Consider the following 20,040-nt stretch of genomic DNA (forward strand, 5'->3'; position numbering starts at 1 on the left):
AAGCCATTTAGGCTTATATAATGGGTGACAACACTGGTTTACTGCAAGCAAGTGATGTAATACAGCAAACCCAACAAAGCATAATAATCAATAATTCTGTCTACACTGAGTTATAGTTGTAGCTCATGAACTGCAGTGAGCAGAAGCAGAAACCTGATCCAGTATGCAATACATGCAAATCACACATATATGACATACAAGGAGGTTATGATTTCACAGATATAAAAATAAATGTAATTTATGTACATGCATGCAATATATATTTAAAAATTATAGTTTCAACCATTAGAATTACAAATATGTGCATATGTTTAAATATATTTACTAAAATACATACAGTGCATCTGGAAAGTAGCGCTTCACTTTTTCCACATTTTTTTTTTTATGTTACAGCCTTATTCCAAAATGGATTAAATCAATTTATTTCCTCCAAATTCTACACACAATACCCCATAATGACAATGTGAAAAAAGATTTTTTGAAATTGTTGCAAATTTAGCGTTCTTAATTGGGGCGACGGTTCATCTTCCAGCAGGACAAAGATGGAGTGGCTTCACAACAACTCAGTGAATGTCCTTGAGTAACCCAGCCAGAGCCCAGACCTAAATCCTATTGAACATCTCTGGAGAGATCTGAAAATGGCTGTACACCGTCGCTTTCCATCCAACCTGGTAGAGCTTGAGAGGTACTGCAAAGAGGAATGGCCAAAATATCCTAAAGACAAGTGTGCCAAGCTTGTGGCATCATATTTACAAAGACTTGAGGCTGTAATTGCTGCAAAAGGTGCATCAACAAAGTACTGATCAAAGGCTGTGAATACTTGTGTACATGTGATCTTTCAGTTTTTTTATTTTTAATAAATTTACAACAATTTCAAAAAATCATTATGGGGTATTGTGTGTAGAACTCTGAGGAAATAAATAAATTTAATCCATTTTGGAATAAGACTGTAGCATAAAAAATGTGAAAAAAGTGAAGCGCTATGAATACTTTCCGGATGCACTGTATACACTGTATGTATATATATATTGATTATATATACATATTGATACTGATCTTTTATTAGTCTACTATGCCTTGGAATACCCAGATTTTCATTATAGAGCACATTTAATATCTCAATGGAAGCATCAAATGTAAATATCACATGCAAATATGACATCTTACATGAGAATGGTCAGAATGACTGCTATGGTAATTCAGATAGTTATTGAAATCTACTAGTTCCAGTGTTAATTACTACTTAAATAGGCAGTTCATCAAAAAACAACAGCCATAATAGACCACACGCATTACTTTCTTCTATGAAGAAGGATAAGCCTTTTTTAGAGAATAAAAGTTTCTTTCCAGACTAGGAGAGTGAGTAAATGATGACGAATTCTCAATGAGGAAACTTTCAAACTTGAATTCACAGGTACATTAAGTGTGATTCAGGCGCAGTGACTTCCGCAGAAGCAGAGTTTCCACATCCTAATGAGGTCGTACTGGATTCGCAGTGAACTCACTGTACAATACAACACTGCTGCTGCAGAAATTATTATTGGTGGCAAGTTCACTACTGGCTTCGGAGGTAGGGAAGTAGGGCAGAGACTTGTGGTGTCGAAACAACAAACTTGCGAGATACAACTGTAGCAGGAGAAGACCATCAGACACCCACAGTGCCGTTCCTGAAGCACTTCCAGTGTGATAACTGCAACATCCTGTAATTAAACCGCTGACAATCCCAAATACATCACACAACCATGGGACGGCTCTGTTGCAGCCTCTGGGACCTAAAAAAAACGATTGAAGACACATTTTGCTGCGTGTCAGACAGAAGCGTTGTGCTGTTACTACAGGCGAGCTTCAAAAACACGTCCTCCTACAAATTCCAGAATCAGCCGCAGAGATTGAAGGAATGGGAACATGGGGAAAGCTGAGTGAAGGGATGGATATGAGGAAGGGAGAGAGACTCATTGATTAGCGCCTGACCCAGATTGGGAGAAGGTATAACAGCATCACGCGGAGAGATTTTTACAAGCGCCGTTTGATGTTGCACAATTAATGCACGCTTCACACATGAAGGGGCCATCTGCACGTGCACAAAATCTGGAGGTGGGACTTTGAGATGGCAAATGAACCAATCAGTAAAGAGAACCGATTTGACTGACAGACCCCAAGCGAGCAGCGATTGAGCTCGTCCAGTCAGGCGGCAGCAAATGCGGGATAAATGGTAGAGAGATCCGTTCTACTGGATTTCTGGATCACACAAGCGTTCCTGCTTTCGCTTGGCCTCATTAGGTCCCAGCTCTGCGCCATCCACTGTGTCCTCTGCGCTCTAAACTCACAGCCAAAGTATTTATGTTAAAGAGGCTAAATTTAGTCCCGCTCATTCTTTCGCTCTTCCGCTCTTCCTCGGAGCTTCACCTTTAGTCTGTTTTCGAATCAGATTTGTGGACAGGTATCTTTCTGTATGTGTTTGGCGCGTTATTTTTAACCACACTCCACTTCCTGTGTGACGAACTAATGATTTCGAATATCCTACGATTTCCCTGCAGCCTACCAAGTCATCCAAGTCTAGTGTCAGTGTAAAGGAACAAGCTCTCCAAAAAATTAACAATCTGTCATTATTTGCCCACTGGCATGTGGTGGTGAACCTGAATGTTATTATGCTTTTGTCTGGCAAACAAGCAAGGAGACATTCTGAAAAATGTTCATGCTGCTTTGAATTTTGTTTTTAATTCAAATTTTTTTAATTATCATTGATGGTGATGTATCTAACTGAAAATTATTTTGGCTTGCTGTTTATGTTGTTATTATATAATCATTCTTATAAAAAGTCACAAAACGTGGATTGGGAATATGTATAATAATAATAATAACAATAATAACAATAATAATAATAATAATAATAATAATAATAATAATAATAATAATAATAATAATAATAATAATAATAATTCAGCAAAGAATGGGAATTTAAGTAACATAATACACTGTAACGAAAATGGTGGGTTCCACACAATTCCTTGATTTTGTACCAACACATATCGATTAAGTTAATTTAATAATTTCTACAAATTTAAGTTGATTAAACACAAAAATTAAGTTGTCCCCCCAAAAAAAACGTAAGAATTGTGTTGTTTCAACTAATAATTTAATTTTAAATAAGTGGTTTGAACGAGCAGCAAAAGTAATTTTTTTTCAGTGTAATCGTACAACTCTAATGTTAAATTAAAAGCTATACAGCTTTATTTTGACTGAAAAATACAGGACGAACCTAAAGCTTCACTTTTCTTGGCAACATCTGGACAATCTGTGATCATAAATCTGTCACTACTGTCATTTATTTCACCACCATGCTGTGACAAACCTGTATGTTTGGTTTGCGTTTCAAACACAAAAGAAGACATTAAAAAAACATTCATACTCTCTTTATGGAATAATCATATGATACAGCTGGTGTGAGGTATTATAAAAATATAATTATAAATATATTTTATTATTATAAAATGTCATTAAACAAAACAAATTAATGTGTTTTATATAAATGATTTTATGGCTGTATTATTATTTTTTATTTAATTTTTGCCTTTGACTTGTGGTGATAAACCATTCACAGGTATATTTTCTGTATATTTCTGTAGTTCTGTTTTTAACAACAGTTCATAAGCGCTTAATTCTAATTATAACACAGCACAAGTTTTGACAACCCCAAGTCACAATTACAGTTTTATTTGCATTAATCACAAAGCCCTAGAACACTGTAAAAACACCGTAAAGAGTCATAAGGTAACCCGTTGTCTTAAAAGCGACAAGTTGACTACTTACTATTTACTACTAGGCAACAAGCTTACTCGTGTTTTTTAAGTAAAATCAACTAATCGCTTTAAATGCAATGGGCTTACTCATTTGTTTTTATAGTAAAGTAAATTTTCATGCGCTGTGTAACATCATTGCGCCTGCTGCAGCCATGGTACGGCAGCAAAGTTCCTTGATTATCATGCCGGAATGAAAGTATAGTTCCTAGCCATATCGACCTAAAAAATAGCAACGTTTAATTTTCTCTCAGTCTTAGTATGATGTAAATACAGAAGAGTCAAGCTTTAGATAGGAAAATTATCAAACTCTTTGGTAATTTTTGAGTGAGATATTAATAGTCTAATCTGATTTAATATTCTATGCTTAGCTAAGCTTAGCTAAGCTAAAAGTGCTTCCGCCAGAATCGAATATCAGCTGAATAGAATCAAACAATGGTAAAGCAGTTTAAGGGCTCTATTTTAATGATCTAGGCGCAAAGTCTAAAGCGGATGGCTCAAAAGCATGAAGGACGTGTCTTCAGGGGCGCCACTGGGGGGGATGGGAGATAGGACGATTTTGACTCCATTGTCAAAAAAGCTCAACAGAGGCTGTACTTTCATCGTCAGCTGAGGAATTTTAACCACCCAAAGGAGCTGCTGAAACAGTTCTACACCTCCATCATTGAATCAGTCATCTGCACATCAATAACTGTCTGGTTTAGATCAGCTACTAAATACGACCTCCAAAGACTACGTCGAATAGTCCGGAGTGCTGAGCGAATCACTGGTTCAACCCTTCCTACTCCCCAAGAACTGTACTTATCCAGAGCGAGCAAAAGGGCTGCCAAAATCACTTTGGACCCCTCACACCCAGCACACTGCCTCTTTGAACTTTTACCTTCTGGTCGACGCTACAGAGCACTGCGCACCAGAACAGCCCGACACAGAAACAGTTTCTTCCCTCAGGCAATCCATCTCATGAACACTTGATGATAGTAATTGTGGAACCAACATCACTACTTGCTATACACTTTTATACACATATACATATAACTTATATACATATATAACGATAACTTGTCAGAGGGCCCGTGGCCTGAATCCACTTTTGAGAAAAAATACGCTTTGTGCCCTGGCTCATGGTCTAACAGGATTGTGCTTATTCACTTAATGAGCTATGGGTTTGTTTTGAGCATAACGTGCATCAAACCAATCAGAGTCAGTTGCATTGCGCCTTGGTGCATTTGCTATTTACATGGGGTACTTTGTAAGTGGGAAAACTGAACACTTCACTAGCAAGAAAACAGTTAACTTTCTAACTTCTTTACTTTCTCTTTACTTTACTTTTACTCTTACTCTTTAGTTTACTCCTTTACTTTTGTGGATAAGGAAATGTTGTTGTGCGCACTCCACTGAAGACATCCATTAGCCTACATATTTCATTTTATTTGTTAAGCACAAAGATTTGTTTCAAAACTATTTCTAAATTCAGTTCTAATTTCAAGCAAATGAATAAATGAACAAAAATAACGAAGTGTGGTCAAAAAAACTTACAAGTGTTAGATATTATAAGTGTTATATTCAAACACACGTTCTATTCTTATGCCCCATATGGTGACGCATACATCTACATCTTGTTTTTATTAAAACAAACAAAATGCAAACTGTGTGAAAAAATGAAAAAGCCCCCCAAATTGGGGCATGATGTAGCGGATTTATATTAATGTCGAAAATAATATTTTTTGTAATATTTTAATCCATTAATTCTTTTTCATATGTAAAGATATTTGTGTACTGCTGTACATCCTATGTGTATTAATATTAAGCAATGTGTAAGCATTCAGACCTGCATAGGGACATAACACACTCTTCGCTGGGCTTTAGACCAGCTTTCAGTTGGTCAATGCCGCAGTCTATTTCAGTTTCTCAACACGCCAACAATGCGCCTTAACGCACCTCCTTTATAGACCAGAACACCCATGAGTCCACAAAGTGGCCCAAATGGATTTGCTATTTAAACAACGTGGTGCAAAACGTGAAAATTAGGGTTTCGCTGGTCTGAAAATAGCAACAAATTACACCAAAGACATCTTGCGCCTTATTGTGCCAGGTGTATTATAGGGCCCTAACTCTTGTGGTGTCATAAATAGAGCATATTTCCATAAAAAAAGTGTAAAGTGTTCATTTAAATGAAGTTATGATATTTAAAAACTAACAATGAATGACAGACTAAAGGCGTGAGAGAAATATTACCCAGAGGTACAGATGACCACACTTGGTTTTCAACCCTAAAGCATTGATTTGTTTTTGTGTAAGAGAAACACAGATTGTGGTACGCAAAGGTTGTCAAGCGTGTTGAACGCTGTTCGCTGTAACACACATCTGTATATAACTATGTGTGTATGTGCGTGCTAAAGTTAACGTCTCTGGTGACCCGTAACATATGTGTGTGTCTGTGTGTGTTTGTGCATCTGTGTGGGAGGAAACATTTTCATCATTTTCCTGCAGTCCTCTAGCTCCGCATTTGATGCAAGATTGCCTCTCTCTCTCTTTCTCTCTCTATCTTTCTCTCTCTCTCTCTCTCTATTGCATCATTCAGGTGGGCGATGAAGTTGATTAGCTCAGTATCTGGTTAGATGGGCAGCACTTTAGTCCTGAATAAAAGCATTCTCACTTGCATGAAAGCAGAACACTGGCTACTTTGGGAATTGGATACATACTTCACATAACAATATCGCCTTATAGCTTCAGATGCAACAACCAATTTGTATAGTTAGAATACAAGAGTATGCAATGAGCACTATATCCCACAATGCACTGTGCCCAACGTGACCTTCCATTTTCAGTGTGACGAATGAACAGAGGAATATCAGCTGCAATGTTTTACATCTTTTTCTGGACTCGCTACTGGAACAGACTGCCAAGAGTTAGGATGACTTTACAAAAAAATGTGATTAAAAATGGAAAATAACTGAAACTGGACGCCACTTACTGCAATATGCTGCCTTCAAGTCATGCAAGAATGATTGTTTTTTTCCTAAATGAGTGCACATGAACAAATTCAATGTCATGATTGCTAGCACGCAGGCCTGAGTGTCTGAGCTTCAGTGTGTAAATGTGAAATATTATGACGGAGAAGTAATTGAGAATGTTTTCTGTATACGGTTGTGTTTTGGTTTGCATTTTGTGTATTGTAAACACTGACTGTGTATCACAATATGTGTCTGTTGCACAGGTTTTTGGCAATAACCAAAACTACATTGTATGGGTTCAAAATTATTGATGCTTATTTTAAGTCAATAATAATCATTAAGTAACACATAGAGTATCACTATTATGAAGGCATTTTAAACATTCATTCATTTTCCTTTGGCTTAGTCCCTTTATTCATCTGGGGTTGACACAGTGGAATGATCCGCCAACTTATCCTGTATATGTTTTACACAGCGGATGCCTTTCCAGTTGCAACCCAGCACTGGGAAACACCCATACTATACTCATTCACACTCATAACCTACGACCAATTTAGTTAATCCAATTCACTTATCCGCATGTCTTTGGACTGTGGGGGAAACCGGAGCACCCAGAGGAAACCCAAGCAAAGACGGGAGAACAAGCAAACTCCACACAGAAATGCCAACTGACCCAGCCGGGACTTGAACCAGCGACCTTCTTGCTGTGAGGCAACAGTGCTAACCACTGAGCCACCGTGTTGCCCTCATTTTAAACATTTCCAACTATAAATATATCAAAACTCCAATTTTAGTAATGATTAGTAATGCACTTTTTTTGAACCTTCAGATTATAGATTTCAAATTGTTATATCTCTTTATATTGCTCTTTTGCAAAGATTGACCCTTATGGTTGCTTTTGTCATCCAGAGTCATAACTGAGTACAGAGTTCTGTTCATTTAAATTTTTATTTATTTATTGGCAGTTGCATTATCCTGACCCAAAAATGATTTAACTCTAGGGGACTTGTGCAATGTGAGCCTCCAAAAATCAAAATAATAATGTTTCTTTCAGCAACAACAGTAATGCAATGGCATAGTAATTATGACTTCCAAACATATAAGCAGGAACATCCCCTGCATGAGAATTAGACATACAGCTGAAGTCAGAATTATTAAACCCCCTGAATTATTGGCCCCCTGCTTAAATAATATTTTACTAGATATTTTTCAAGACTCTTCTATACAGCTTAAAGTGACATTTAAAGGCCCCTTTGACTAGGTTAACTAGGTTAATTAGGGTAACTAGGCAGGTTAGGGTAATTAGGCAAGTTATTGTATAAAGATGGTTTTTTCTGTAGACTATGGAAATAAATAGCTTGAAAGGGCTAATAATTTTGACGTTAAAATGGTTTTAAAAAAATTAAGAAAAAATATTATCAGACATACTATGAACATTTTCTTGCTCTGTTAAGCATCATCTGGGAAATATTTAAAAAAGAAAAGAAAATTCAAAGGGGGGCTAATAATTATGACCTCAACTGTACATGTAATGAGGTCACATGACAATGTCAATGAATGGGAGAAACTGCAATGCAAGTGCATTGGTGCCTGCCCAGTTTTTAACAATGATGTTTCTGGAAGTATAGGCTGTTTATCCTATTTTAAATGTCTTTGTTAAAGCATTGAAAGCCATGAACTAAACCAGACGATTATTTTAAAAGGGGAATCACTTCATTAATGATTTAAAGTTAAAAAAATAAGTGTGCATGGAAAAGATCTACAATCCAAGCTCTCCAATCATTAGCTATGTTTCCGTCCACATACATTTATGTGCATTTTGGAATATCACATGAAAAAGGTTGATAGATCATTGTCTTCTGAGGCACAAGCGCTTTATTATATGATAACAGCCTCACGCAACTTCTACTACAGCAAATGTAGTTTTTCTTTTTGATGTTTGCCATCAGTTTATCAGGAAGTGACAATTTTGTACTGTTTGAATCATTGAATGGAAACAGTGCTTAATTCATGAATCTTTTATGTAATTTTAGTTTTGGACATAAATTTTATTGGCACCTTTGGATAGAAAAAGCTCTCCAATAATTGAATTTAGACTGCAATACCAAGTTTAACCACTAGGTCATTCTTACATACTGCACCTTTAATGTTGTGTTCACACCAGACGTGGCACGCGCAAATAAATCTTGCTATTCACGTGTAAATAAACACGTGAACATTTTAGGTTTACTCGCTTCATTCGCACATCAAATTCGCTTCATTCACGCATAAAATAGACTTCACTTTATTCATTCACTTTACAATAGACGCGGATTCGCGTCATGGGCTCTAGCTGACTCTAGCTTCGTTGCTAAATGACTAACATGGATTTTATTGAGAGAGTAGCTGAGCTTTATGTGCTTTAGGAAGGCTAAAAACAGCGTAGATTCATTCGGCGCCATGTCTGAGTCTATTAGATCCTTTCCGAGGTGCACCCAGCTCTGTGAGTTCATCAACTCCTCCAGAAACTATACCTGGATGATGGAAGCTTTCAGCAGTGCTTCAGACTGAGCCGAGCCAAGTTTGATGAACTGTTGTGCGGTGTTGATACCTCCTTGAAGATATGCGTGTTAAGCAAATCAAATAAACAAAACGCTCAACTCGTGCCACTTCATTCCCGCGTATCGCGCCGCAGAATGTCTATGCATTGACATGTAACTCACTCGCGATTGACGCTTCATCCCCATCTGGCAGCATAAGGACAGGACACACCAAGCCACATACAGGCTGTCGGTTAGCATCAGGCTAGTTGGTTTAGTCTGTTTCACACATCAGTTCTCGTTGTTATAAAGTCAGAGTGAGAGTGCTCTGATTGGCTGTTCAGCAACAAATCAGAACACAAGATCAAAAACTGAAGTGATGTAACCAGGTAAGCAATTTAAGTCATGAGGAAACACACAGAAGCTGGCAGTAATTTTGCTTCATTTCTCAAAGATTTGTAAACAATATGGATTATTAGATAATCAGACAAAGTTGCATGAACAAATTCCTCCGTAGTGAGTGACAATTACTATGATAATAATACTAAACACTGCTTTTTTTAAAGCTTTTATGTGCATGCCAACTGTTTTGGTTTCTCTTTTGGGAATGAAAAGAAAAATTACAGGGGCGGCACGGTGGCTCAGTGGTTAGCACTGTCGCCTCACAGCAAAAAGGTTGCCGGATTCGAGTCCTGGCTGGGTCAGTTGGCATTTCTGTGTGGACTTTGCATGTTCTCCCTGTGTTTGCGTGGGTTTCCTCCGGGTGCTTCAGTTTCTCCCACAGTTCAAAGACTTGCGGTTTAAGAGAATTGGGTAAACAAAATTGCCCGTAGTGTATGAATACGAGTGTGTATGGGTGTTTCCCAGCACTCAGTTGCCGCTGAAAGGGCATCCGCTGCATAAAGGATATGCCAGAATAGTTGGCAGTTCATTCTGCTGTGGTGACCCCTGATAAATAAGAGACTAAGCCAAAGGAAAACTAATGAATGAATAAACAAGATTACTCCCACCCATTGGTGCGGAAAGACACATCCTTTCACACAGCCTCAGAATGCGCATTCACATTTCAGCCGGCTGCAGTCCGTTTGGTGTGTTCATGTGCAGCTTTTTGGTCCAGATATGGCAGACACGAAGTGACAGCACAGTTGGTTTAATTAAAATGAGCTGACACAACAAAATTCTTGAGATTTGTTTGGAACGACCAAAGAGTTTTATGTTCAATCCACTTAAAGTTGTTGCTTTATCTTAATTGATTTGTGTTGGGGCAACATGAATGAATTGTGTGGAACCCTGTATTTTTGCAGTGTAGTGGATTGGTGTTGAATGTGTGTGTCTTTATAAGATAAAAGAGACTTTAATGCTACCATGCGCCAACAAAAAAACATATTTCTCCACTGACAGTCATTGATCAGTATGATCACATGGTTGTTACGGATCATCTGATTGGCTGATCAAAATCCACTACCAACTGAATTGAAATAAAAGGGAATGCTAATGGATAGCTTTCTCAAAGTATTACATTATACATTACATAATCGATAGTTTTCAGTATACAATATACACTGCACACTATGCTGTACTCTAGAATTGCATTCTGACCACAACCTGAGAGAAAGAGATTGCTGGGACACAAGCACATCCATCCCCCCATTCATCCATCCATCCATCCATCTATCTATCTGCTGTCAAGTGCCTAATTCCCCATCTCTCCCACTTCTCATCCTTCACACATTCCCCCTCTCTTTTCTTTCACCTGCTCTCGTTCCATTTATCGCCAGGCTCATGTCAACACTCTCTCTTAGGCTCTGTGTCGGGCTTTAACATCCCGTTCATGTTGTGTGTCTACGCTCAGCAGGAGGCATGCATGAATTAACACAGGCACACCATGCGCAGAAACCGTCAATTTCTCGAGCAGTTTCGATAATGCATTAAAGGGATAGTTCAGCCAAAAATTCTATCATCGTTTACTCCTTCATTATTCCCAAACCTGTTTCTTCAGCTGAACACAAAAGAAGATGTTTTGAAAAATGCTGGAAAGCAGTAACTTCAGCATTGCAGCATTGACTTTCATAGCATTTGCTTTTCTGTCAATGATTTCAGGATTTTATCTTTCTTCAAAATATCTTCTTTAGTGCTCAATGGAATAAAGAAACTCAAAGGTTTGAAACTGCTTGAGCAGGTGCACTGTTAGACTTAGTGGCAATTTTACAGTTATTTACTGGAAACGTCTAGTAAAATACTGCATACATTCTTTACAGTTCACTAATGTAATATGCATTGCATTATGGGAAATTTTAAAACTTCATGGTGCATTCACACCAGATGCGAATGAAGAGTCAAGCACAAGTGATTGTTAAGTCAATGCAAAAACGCGAATAGTCTTGCAGCACAATTTGCACAAATGAGGCGGCAAGAATGACGTGCTGTTAATTGAGCATTTTTCAAGTTTGACACGCTTAACGTGTGAATCATGTGACATTTGCACAGCATTAACCAATCAGGAGCTTGCTCTTGTAGGAGCGTGATTATGATGTAGTGCCTGTTGTTGGTGTCACGAGGGGGAAATCCTGCTGCCGACACCGGACAACAGTTCACCAAATTGGGCTCAGCTCAGTCTGAAGCACCGCTGAAAGCTTCCATCATCCAGGTAGTTTCTGGAGGAGTTCACAGAGCTGGGTGCACCTCTGAAAAAAGCTAGTCGACTCAGACATGGCGTTGAACAAACCTACGCTGCTTATCAGACTTCCTAAAGCACATAAAGCACAGCTACTTTCTCAATACAATCCATGTTAGCCAAGTTAGCAACGAAGCTAAAGTCACCGGGCAGATGCCCTGCCTATATCGCGAATCTGCATCTATTGTGAAGTGAATGACGCGAATTTGACTCGCGAACGTATCGAGTAAACAGTGTTGGGCAAGCTACTTGAAAAATGTAGTGAGCTAAGCATAACTGTTCAGTTCAGTTATTTACTGCAAAAAAATTACTAAATAGAAACAAATGATAGTATATGATAGCAAAAAACTAAAAATCCAATAAAAACAGGTGTTACACATGTAAAACACTATAGTAATTTATAGTAAAGAGAAATATGTAGGAATAAGCAATATATTGCATTGTATATTTAAAACTTTTCATTAATGAATTACTCTACATAATGTAGTATTATTAGTTACTATCACGAACTAATATTAATTACCATAGTATACATATAAACTCCTCTTCCTCAGTCATCTTTTCAGCATGCAAATTTCTCGTGTTAGCCTAATTGTTTGCCAACGTCACGGACCAGAGCAAGAGGTGGCAGTAACGCAACAAAAAGTTTGTTGTCGATCACCGTAAAACAGGAAGAAGAAATCGTCATTCTCGCCATCATATGGATTTACTTTCATCGGCTAGCTTTGTGAATGTCGGTGCCTTCACTTATTGATCCACGATCGGTAAATGTAGCTGTGTGGATGCTACTGTGCTACTTGACTAAAAAAATAGCTTCGCTACTGAAAAGCTATAGGATTTATAAAGTAGTGAAGCTACCGTTATGCTTCTGTTATGCTACTGAGAAATGTAGTTAAGCTAGTAGCATCACTACTTGTAGCGACGCTACAGCCCAACACTGCAAGTAATCTCAAAATGTTCATGCATCTATTTACATGGGAATAGCATGATTTATTCGCACAACACATGTCTCGAGAGAGCGCGCCATTACAGTAACTTACTGAGAAAAATATATTTAACATTTTGTATCACAAAAAGTATTTTAAATAGATTTAAATACCATATAAAATGAGATATAATAACAATGAATAATAAAAATACTGTTTAACATTATGTTGGCACTTTTTGAAATGTATTAAATTCAATTGTAAATACTAAAAATAAAGGTTTCGCACTGCTAGTGTAAAATGTAAATAAATTACAGTAAAAGTATTGTAAAATTGTCCAAGTCTAAAATTAATATGTAGTAAAGGGCATTTTATCATAAAAAGAAGTTGCGGTAAGGCTATTTTACTGTATAATGAAACTGTGGTAGAGCCTTGCTACTGTAAAACACAGGTAAGTTACTGTAAACGGGCAGTTGTGGTAATTTGCTGCCAGTAAGTTACCGCAAAAATACAATAACATTTCTAACAGTGTGAGTAAAATGAATATCTAATCAATTTTTCTTTTTCATGAACTATGCCTTTAACTGTGAGTGTTTATTACTGCGCACAAATAATATATTCATGTTTTAAAACTGCTCCATTCCTAGGGGCCAAGAACACCTATTAGTACAATCATAAAAAATACACTATGATGCAATTAGAATAATCTAGTCATTATTGCCGCATTACTACATTCCTTGAGGAGACAGATGGCAGCGAGACGCATTCTGTCTCGTGGAGAATGCAGCACATAATAACTTCTGGAAATGAGCAAATTTATCTCAAGCAATCAACTTGCTTACTTTATGATTGTCGCAAGAGTGTCAGCCATGCACCACTTTTCCACTTTTTTTAATCCTTGGAAAAATTTGCATAAAAGCTTGTGGTTATGTAAATATGACACTTGTTTATTTTATTACTTTGATAATGCTATTGGACTCCTAGGTGCATCGGTTAAGCCAAATGCCCAAATATCTGCCAAATGGTAAAATATATTTACTCACCCTTCACTTGATCAACAACTAGTTTCTTTCTTCTGTTGAACGCAAAAGAAGATATTTTGAAAAATGCTATTAGCTGGCACCCATTGACTTCCATAGTATTTGTTTTCCTACAATGAAAATGGATGGGTACAAGCAACCAGTATCCTTCAAAATATCTTCTTTTGTGTTCAACAGAAGAAAGAAACTTATAAATATTTAATAACAACATGAGAGAGAATAAGCAATGAGGTAATTTTTATTTTTGGGTAAACTATTTCTTTAATTTTCTCATAATATACATTTTTTCATCTAAAAAATGAGTCTCAAACAATTAGTTTGAAGAATCAGTCTTTCTAAACCCTTTTCCATAAGCATCATACCTGTAAACACTCCTGTTTTTCCCGAGAGTCTCCCGTATTTCAGACCCATCTCCCACCACCCTCCCGTTTTGTTATTTCTCCCAGAAAACTCGGGTCACCAACATTGGCATAGGATCCGATCGCAGTGGCCGCCCGAAACACGCTTCATAGTACAGTTACTAACACCACAGTACACAGTACCCGATTCTCAACAGTGTTATTCAGACACCTCACCCACGAACCTAACCCCCCACCGGTCACCCAGATTTTCCGGGACAAATGTTTTCAGGTATGATAAGCATACTCTTCTCTGATTGATCAGATAGCTAATTTTGTTGTGATTGGTCTACACATCGAAAAACAAAACTCTCATTTCCATTTCTGATTTCCACATCTGAATCTTTTAAACAACTGTACAGAGATGTTTAGAAGCAACCAAATAATATGTCAATAATCATAAACACCTGTATTGATCAGACTGACCTTGATCTATTGTATTGGAAAGTATGGTGTAGACCTTTTCTAATCCAATTGTGAGAACATATATACACCAATTGATCCAATTGAGAACCGAAACTGTATTGAAAAGCACATGGTCAGTGATGTAGAAATGCCATAATTACATATGAGGTGAAATGTAGAATGAAGTGTCGAGTTTTATGAGATAAACTTGCACATCCCCCATATGCCTAGTTTTTGCCCTGGGAAGTGGAAAATGTGTGGCAATAAGCTTCACCATGCTCATCATCTCCTAATTAGCTCTTTGAATTGAAGACAATAGAAAAAACGGTAAGTAATCCAAGTAACCCTATCCGCCTCAAAGTTCCACGTGTGTTCAGGGATGCTCTTCTGCATACTTCGGTTGTAACGAGTGGTTATTTGAGTTACTGTTGTCGTTCGATCAGCTCGAATCAGTCTGGCCATTCTCCTCTGACATCAACATTTGCGCCCACAAAACTGCTGCTCGTGGATATTTTCTCTTTTTTGAACCATTCTCTGTAAACCCTAGAGATGGTTGTGCATGAAAAAGCCATTAGATCAGCAGTTTCTGAAATACTCAGACCAGCCCGTCTGGCACCAACAATCATGCCACATTCAAAGTCATTTAAATCACCTTTCTTCCCCATTCTGATGCTCGGTTTCAACTGCAGCAGATCGTCTTGACCATGTCTACATGCCTAAATGCATTGAATTGCCGCCCTGCGATTGGCTGATTATAAATTTGCATTAACGAGCAGGTGGACAGGTGTACCAAATAAAGTGGCCGGTGAGTGCACATGCACGATTCGACCCAATCAGTTTTTAGCATTCATGTAATCGCAATTTTGAATTCATCAATCAGGATGATATCATTTTGACTGCAACAAAAGAGGTCCAAGAAAACACAGTCAGGGCAGATTTAACCATATCATTTCGAGGTCAAGTCAGACCCAAACCTCTATTGATCGATCCAAACCTTCATTGCAAGTTTGACCCGAGCAGGAAGTTTCTCTGTGGTAAATTTAGAGAATTAAACCATTTAAATTAGCATTTCAATTACTTATTATTCAGTGTTGACATTGAAGATTAATTCTGTGGCCACAGGCTGGCATTATGCTAACGTGTTAAGGATCTACATAGATCAGTTGAGGAAGTGAAACTCGTATTGTTGGTGACTTGCTCAATTGTTTTGGGAGACTTAATTTGTTGTGCACCTTTATCTTTAAAACTTTACAAATATTGGATGTGCACACTGCAATACTATTATATTATCATGCTTTTAAAATCAAGTTTAATGATAACGGTGAATCAATTAATAATTCAATGAACCATACGTTTGGAAATGCAACAGAGCAGAGTATATCTATGCATCGTAGTATCATCATTATAGACGTTTAGTACCATATAAATCAGTGTTTCCCAACCCTGTTCCTGAAGGCACACCAACAGTACACATTTTCAACCTCTCCCTAATCAAACACACCTGAATCAACTCAGCAGAACATTAGAAAAGACCCCAAAACCTGACACGAATGGGTCAGATAAGGGAGACATACAAAATATGTACTGTTGGTGTGCCTCCAGGAACAGGGTTGGGAAACACTAATCTAAATAGTACTTAATAAACCTCAAAATTGGTGCCATCCAATCATTTCAGACAATAGTGCCATATGGAGCTGTGTTTCTCAACCACGTTCCTGGAGGACCACCAGCACTGCACATTTTGTATTGTCTTTGTCTGTCACACCCATTTCAGGTTTTTCAGTCTCTGCTAATGAGCTGATGATCAGGTGTTTAATTAAGGAGACATGGAAAATGTGCAGAGCTGGTGGTCCACCAGGAACGTGGTTGAGAAACACTGACATGGACAGTAAAACATCATAAAAGAAACATAACAGTACCATATTAACCATTGACCTACATTGGCGTATTCATATCAGTGTAGAATCACTCATTCTCCCACCTGAGAGTGTACCGCGGATGCGCCATCATACTTTTTTTCCTTAGGTTTTCCTGAACAATCAAGCTGTTTCTCACCTCCGCTGCGTTCCCCTAATACCTTTCTCACCTTCACACCGGCTGCTTTGCTTTCCTCCATACACCAGCCATATCTGGACACGCTCACACACACACACATACACACACTCACACACACACACACACAAACAGACCTTCCCCAAAGCTTATTGCCCGAGATACCTAACGGTTAATATTACATAAATGCGGCACATATGCCACACTATGATTATTTAATGCAGAATGGCATATGTTGCTAAATAATTACAGGCGGCCACACTCCAGGGTTGAGGAATAGCCCTTTACAGTACACACCACATCTCTCTCTTTCTCTCCGCCCAAACCACACTCACTCTACACATTATGATGGTCCAAAACATGCCTCCCCTGTCCGCTCTCTTATTGTCTTCCATAATCCAAACAAATTCCAGTGTTGATCACATACACAGAGGGAACAGATGCTTTTGGGGAGCTTTTCAGTATGCACAGCCATCACCACCGAGGTCTAATTAACCCTCTCTCCACTAACCGCCCACACTACACATACACATTTCCCAGCATCCAGTGTTGCCCACATCCTCACTATATGGCTTATTTTTTGATGCGTGCAATATTGGTAATATAAAAATGGCGCGTATAGAAGATGCATGCATCATTACGATGGGTTTGCAAAGAAAACTAACGTATGCATCATCATCATCAACAACATCATCATCACATGAAATGTATAGTACTGCAATGCAACTTGTTTTTCTGCAATAATGTTTAGCTGTAATGCCACTGGGATTTCTGCAGGCGCTAGATGCGGCGCGCATCCTCTGTGTGCAGCCTTGTTTACAGTGTGTGACGCTGTGCCAACGAATCGATAAACTGTTTCGGAATGAAACACTAAAATACCCACATAGGCCATCTATGCAAGGATGCCCATGTCAGCGCGCGAGCTGACATTGCAAGCATCTCCGCGCATTTTCTCCCACCAAGAGTGCATTCGTGCAAGGTCTCGAGACATTGCCTATTTCACATCATTACACACATAATCGATACGGTAACTCACGAGATCATCTGGTTATCCCAAGCGCTTGTAGCTACACGACGAGAAGCGCGCGCGCACTGACATTGGAGTAATGCATGCAATAATGCAGGAATGCAATGCAAAAGCCACGCTACCTTTTAGTCGTCCTTTCGCTGTCATCCTCAAACTGACAAAAATATTTCATTGGATCGAGATGTTAATCTCTCGTGCTCTCCTCCCCCTCTGTCTCTCTCTCTCGGGTAACCTGGCACTGTATAACAGTTCATCCATCCACCAGCAGGCGCGCGCAGCCGTCGATGCGCTCCATGCATGTGTGGCAAGCCGTTGTCGTGTTCATTCTTTAAAAGAACTAGAATTTGTATATAATCATAAATCTAATTTACACACTACTACTTAATCCAATAGATGATTTGTGTGGATTTACTGAACTTATTATACCTACTTTGCACTGCAAAGATGGATTTCAAAGACAGCTGGAAACCGGTAATCTTTAACTTCCATGTTTGTTTTCTCCTATACCATGGAAGTCAATGCAGATTTTTAGCTTTCTTCAGAATATCTTATTTTGTGTTTAACAGAATAAAAAAACAACTTGAAGGTGAAAAAGGGTGAGTAAATTTTCCTTTTTGGGTGAACTATCCCTTAATGGTACCTTATCTGTTTACACGTGGTATGACTAGAATTTACTTTTTGTTCCATTGACTGCCATTCATATGCATGTGTTAACAGAAGACCAGAAACACAAGCATGTTCTGTGTTTTGCTGTTTTTTTTTAAGGTCAATCAAATAGGTGAACTCTGAACACATGAATGTCTGTGACCTAAAGAATATTGATACATCTTAGTCTGACATCTTTGATCAATTAAAATCATGCAGCTTTAAATCTGTAGAATTGCAGGGTTGCAATGAAGTGGAGCAGGCTAAGTTTTTTTTACATAAGAAACCTATATATGTTTAACTGTATGAGTGTGACATCATATTACCACTGTTGCATGATCAAAACATTTTGCATGCTCAAAGTCCAGTGTGACCTTTGCGTAAAAAATCTTTTATCATTTACTCACCCTTTACTTGTTCCACACCTATTTGGCTTTCTTTCTTCCGCTGAACACAAAATAAGATATTTTGAAGACAGTTGGAAACCTTTAACCACTGATTTCAGTATTATAGTTTTCTACTATGGAAGTCAACGGTTACAGATTTTCAGCTTTCTTTAAACCATCTTCTTTAGTGTTCAACAGAATAAAGAAACTCATAAAGGTTTGAAACCACTTGAGGGTGACTAAATAGTGAGCATATTTTCATTTTGGGGTGAACTATCCCTTTAAAACAACTCTGATGTGGCAGAAATATACTTACATTATAACTCTATACTATGGGGCAGGCAAAATGTATAATCAAAGCAGGTATAAATAAGTTTTGCAATTACTAAAATATTAAAGGTGCAGTAGGTGATCTGCCTAAATGCTAACGATTAGCATTATATCTTTCAAATACAATCCATCCCCTGCCGTATAAAAAAACACACCTCCTGATATCAGGAACGCGCACATTAAAGCTGACAGAGACCCACTAGATCATGTCATTCGCCAGTTAGACAACTTTATAGTAATTTATAATGCTACAATTCTGAACAAAAAACTGTATTGCAATAGCCATATTTACTGATGCTTTGTTATTAAACTAAATACAAATCTACATTATTGATGCTTTAAAAGGTCCCTTATAAAATTGAAAACAGTCATATCAATCTTTTGCCGGAAGATTTCAGTGGCTGAACAACACTTCTGTGCATATAACCCATTTAAAACAACACAATCTGCATAAGCTTTGCGTGACTGAAATAGTTTTAAGACATAACATTACCTGTCTAAAAGAAATACTTCAGCCATAGTGTCATTCTTCCTCCAGCGTGCAAAAGTAACTCCAATATTGATTCAGGATTTGAAAGTTTTGATTCAGCATTTGTTTTTACCACTGTCACTCTCTCCTGTGCACGCGCAAACAGTGGATCTGCATGAACATAGGTGAGCAGTTGTACAAATCTGCATTTGTTGACGGACAGTTTGGGCTACTTATCAGAATAATGAGAATTGTCGGCCCAACAATTTTTAAGTAGACAAACATTTTTTAGTCTTATGCCTTACACTGTAAAAAATGGCCGTGACTTCAACGGTAAAAAACTGTAAAAATGCTACAGTACAAATCCGTAACCTGGTTAACATTATGTTTCCTTAATATATAAGGCAAATAACCGTAA

The 20,040-nt window shown here is 37.9% G+C and overlaps 1 protein-coding gene across 5 annotated transcripts in view; it reads right to left on the minus strand.

Moving 5' to 3' along the window:
- The window catches only part of ppp3cb (protein phosphatase 3, catalytic subunit, beta isozyme), a 104,202-nt gene that overhangs the window by 82,074 nt on the left and 2,088 nt on the right, over nucleotides 1-20,040 (minus strand). The window contains exon 1 of one of the 5 annotated variants that reach the window (XM_056471970.1): nucleotides 17,915-18,045. The exons of the other annotated variants lie outside the window; for them this stretch is intronic. Within the exon in view, the coding sequence (XP_056327945.1) occupies nucleotides 17,915-17,939 (25 nt within the window). The 5' untranslated portion in view covers nucleotides 17,940-18,045. Of the gene's footprint in view, nucleotides 1-17,914; nucleotides 18,046-20,040 lie in introns of those variants that run through there. 5 annotated transcript variants of the gene reach the window in all.

Source organism: Danio aesculapii, chromosome 14, assembly GCF_903798145.1.
Source record: "Danio aesculapii chromosome 14, fDanAes4.1, whole genome shotgun sequence".
Classification (NCBI taxonomy): domain Eukaryota; kingdom Metazoa; phylum Chordata; class Actinopteri; order Cypriniformes; family Danionidae; genus Danio; species Danio aesculapii.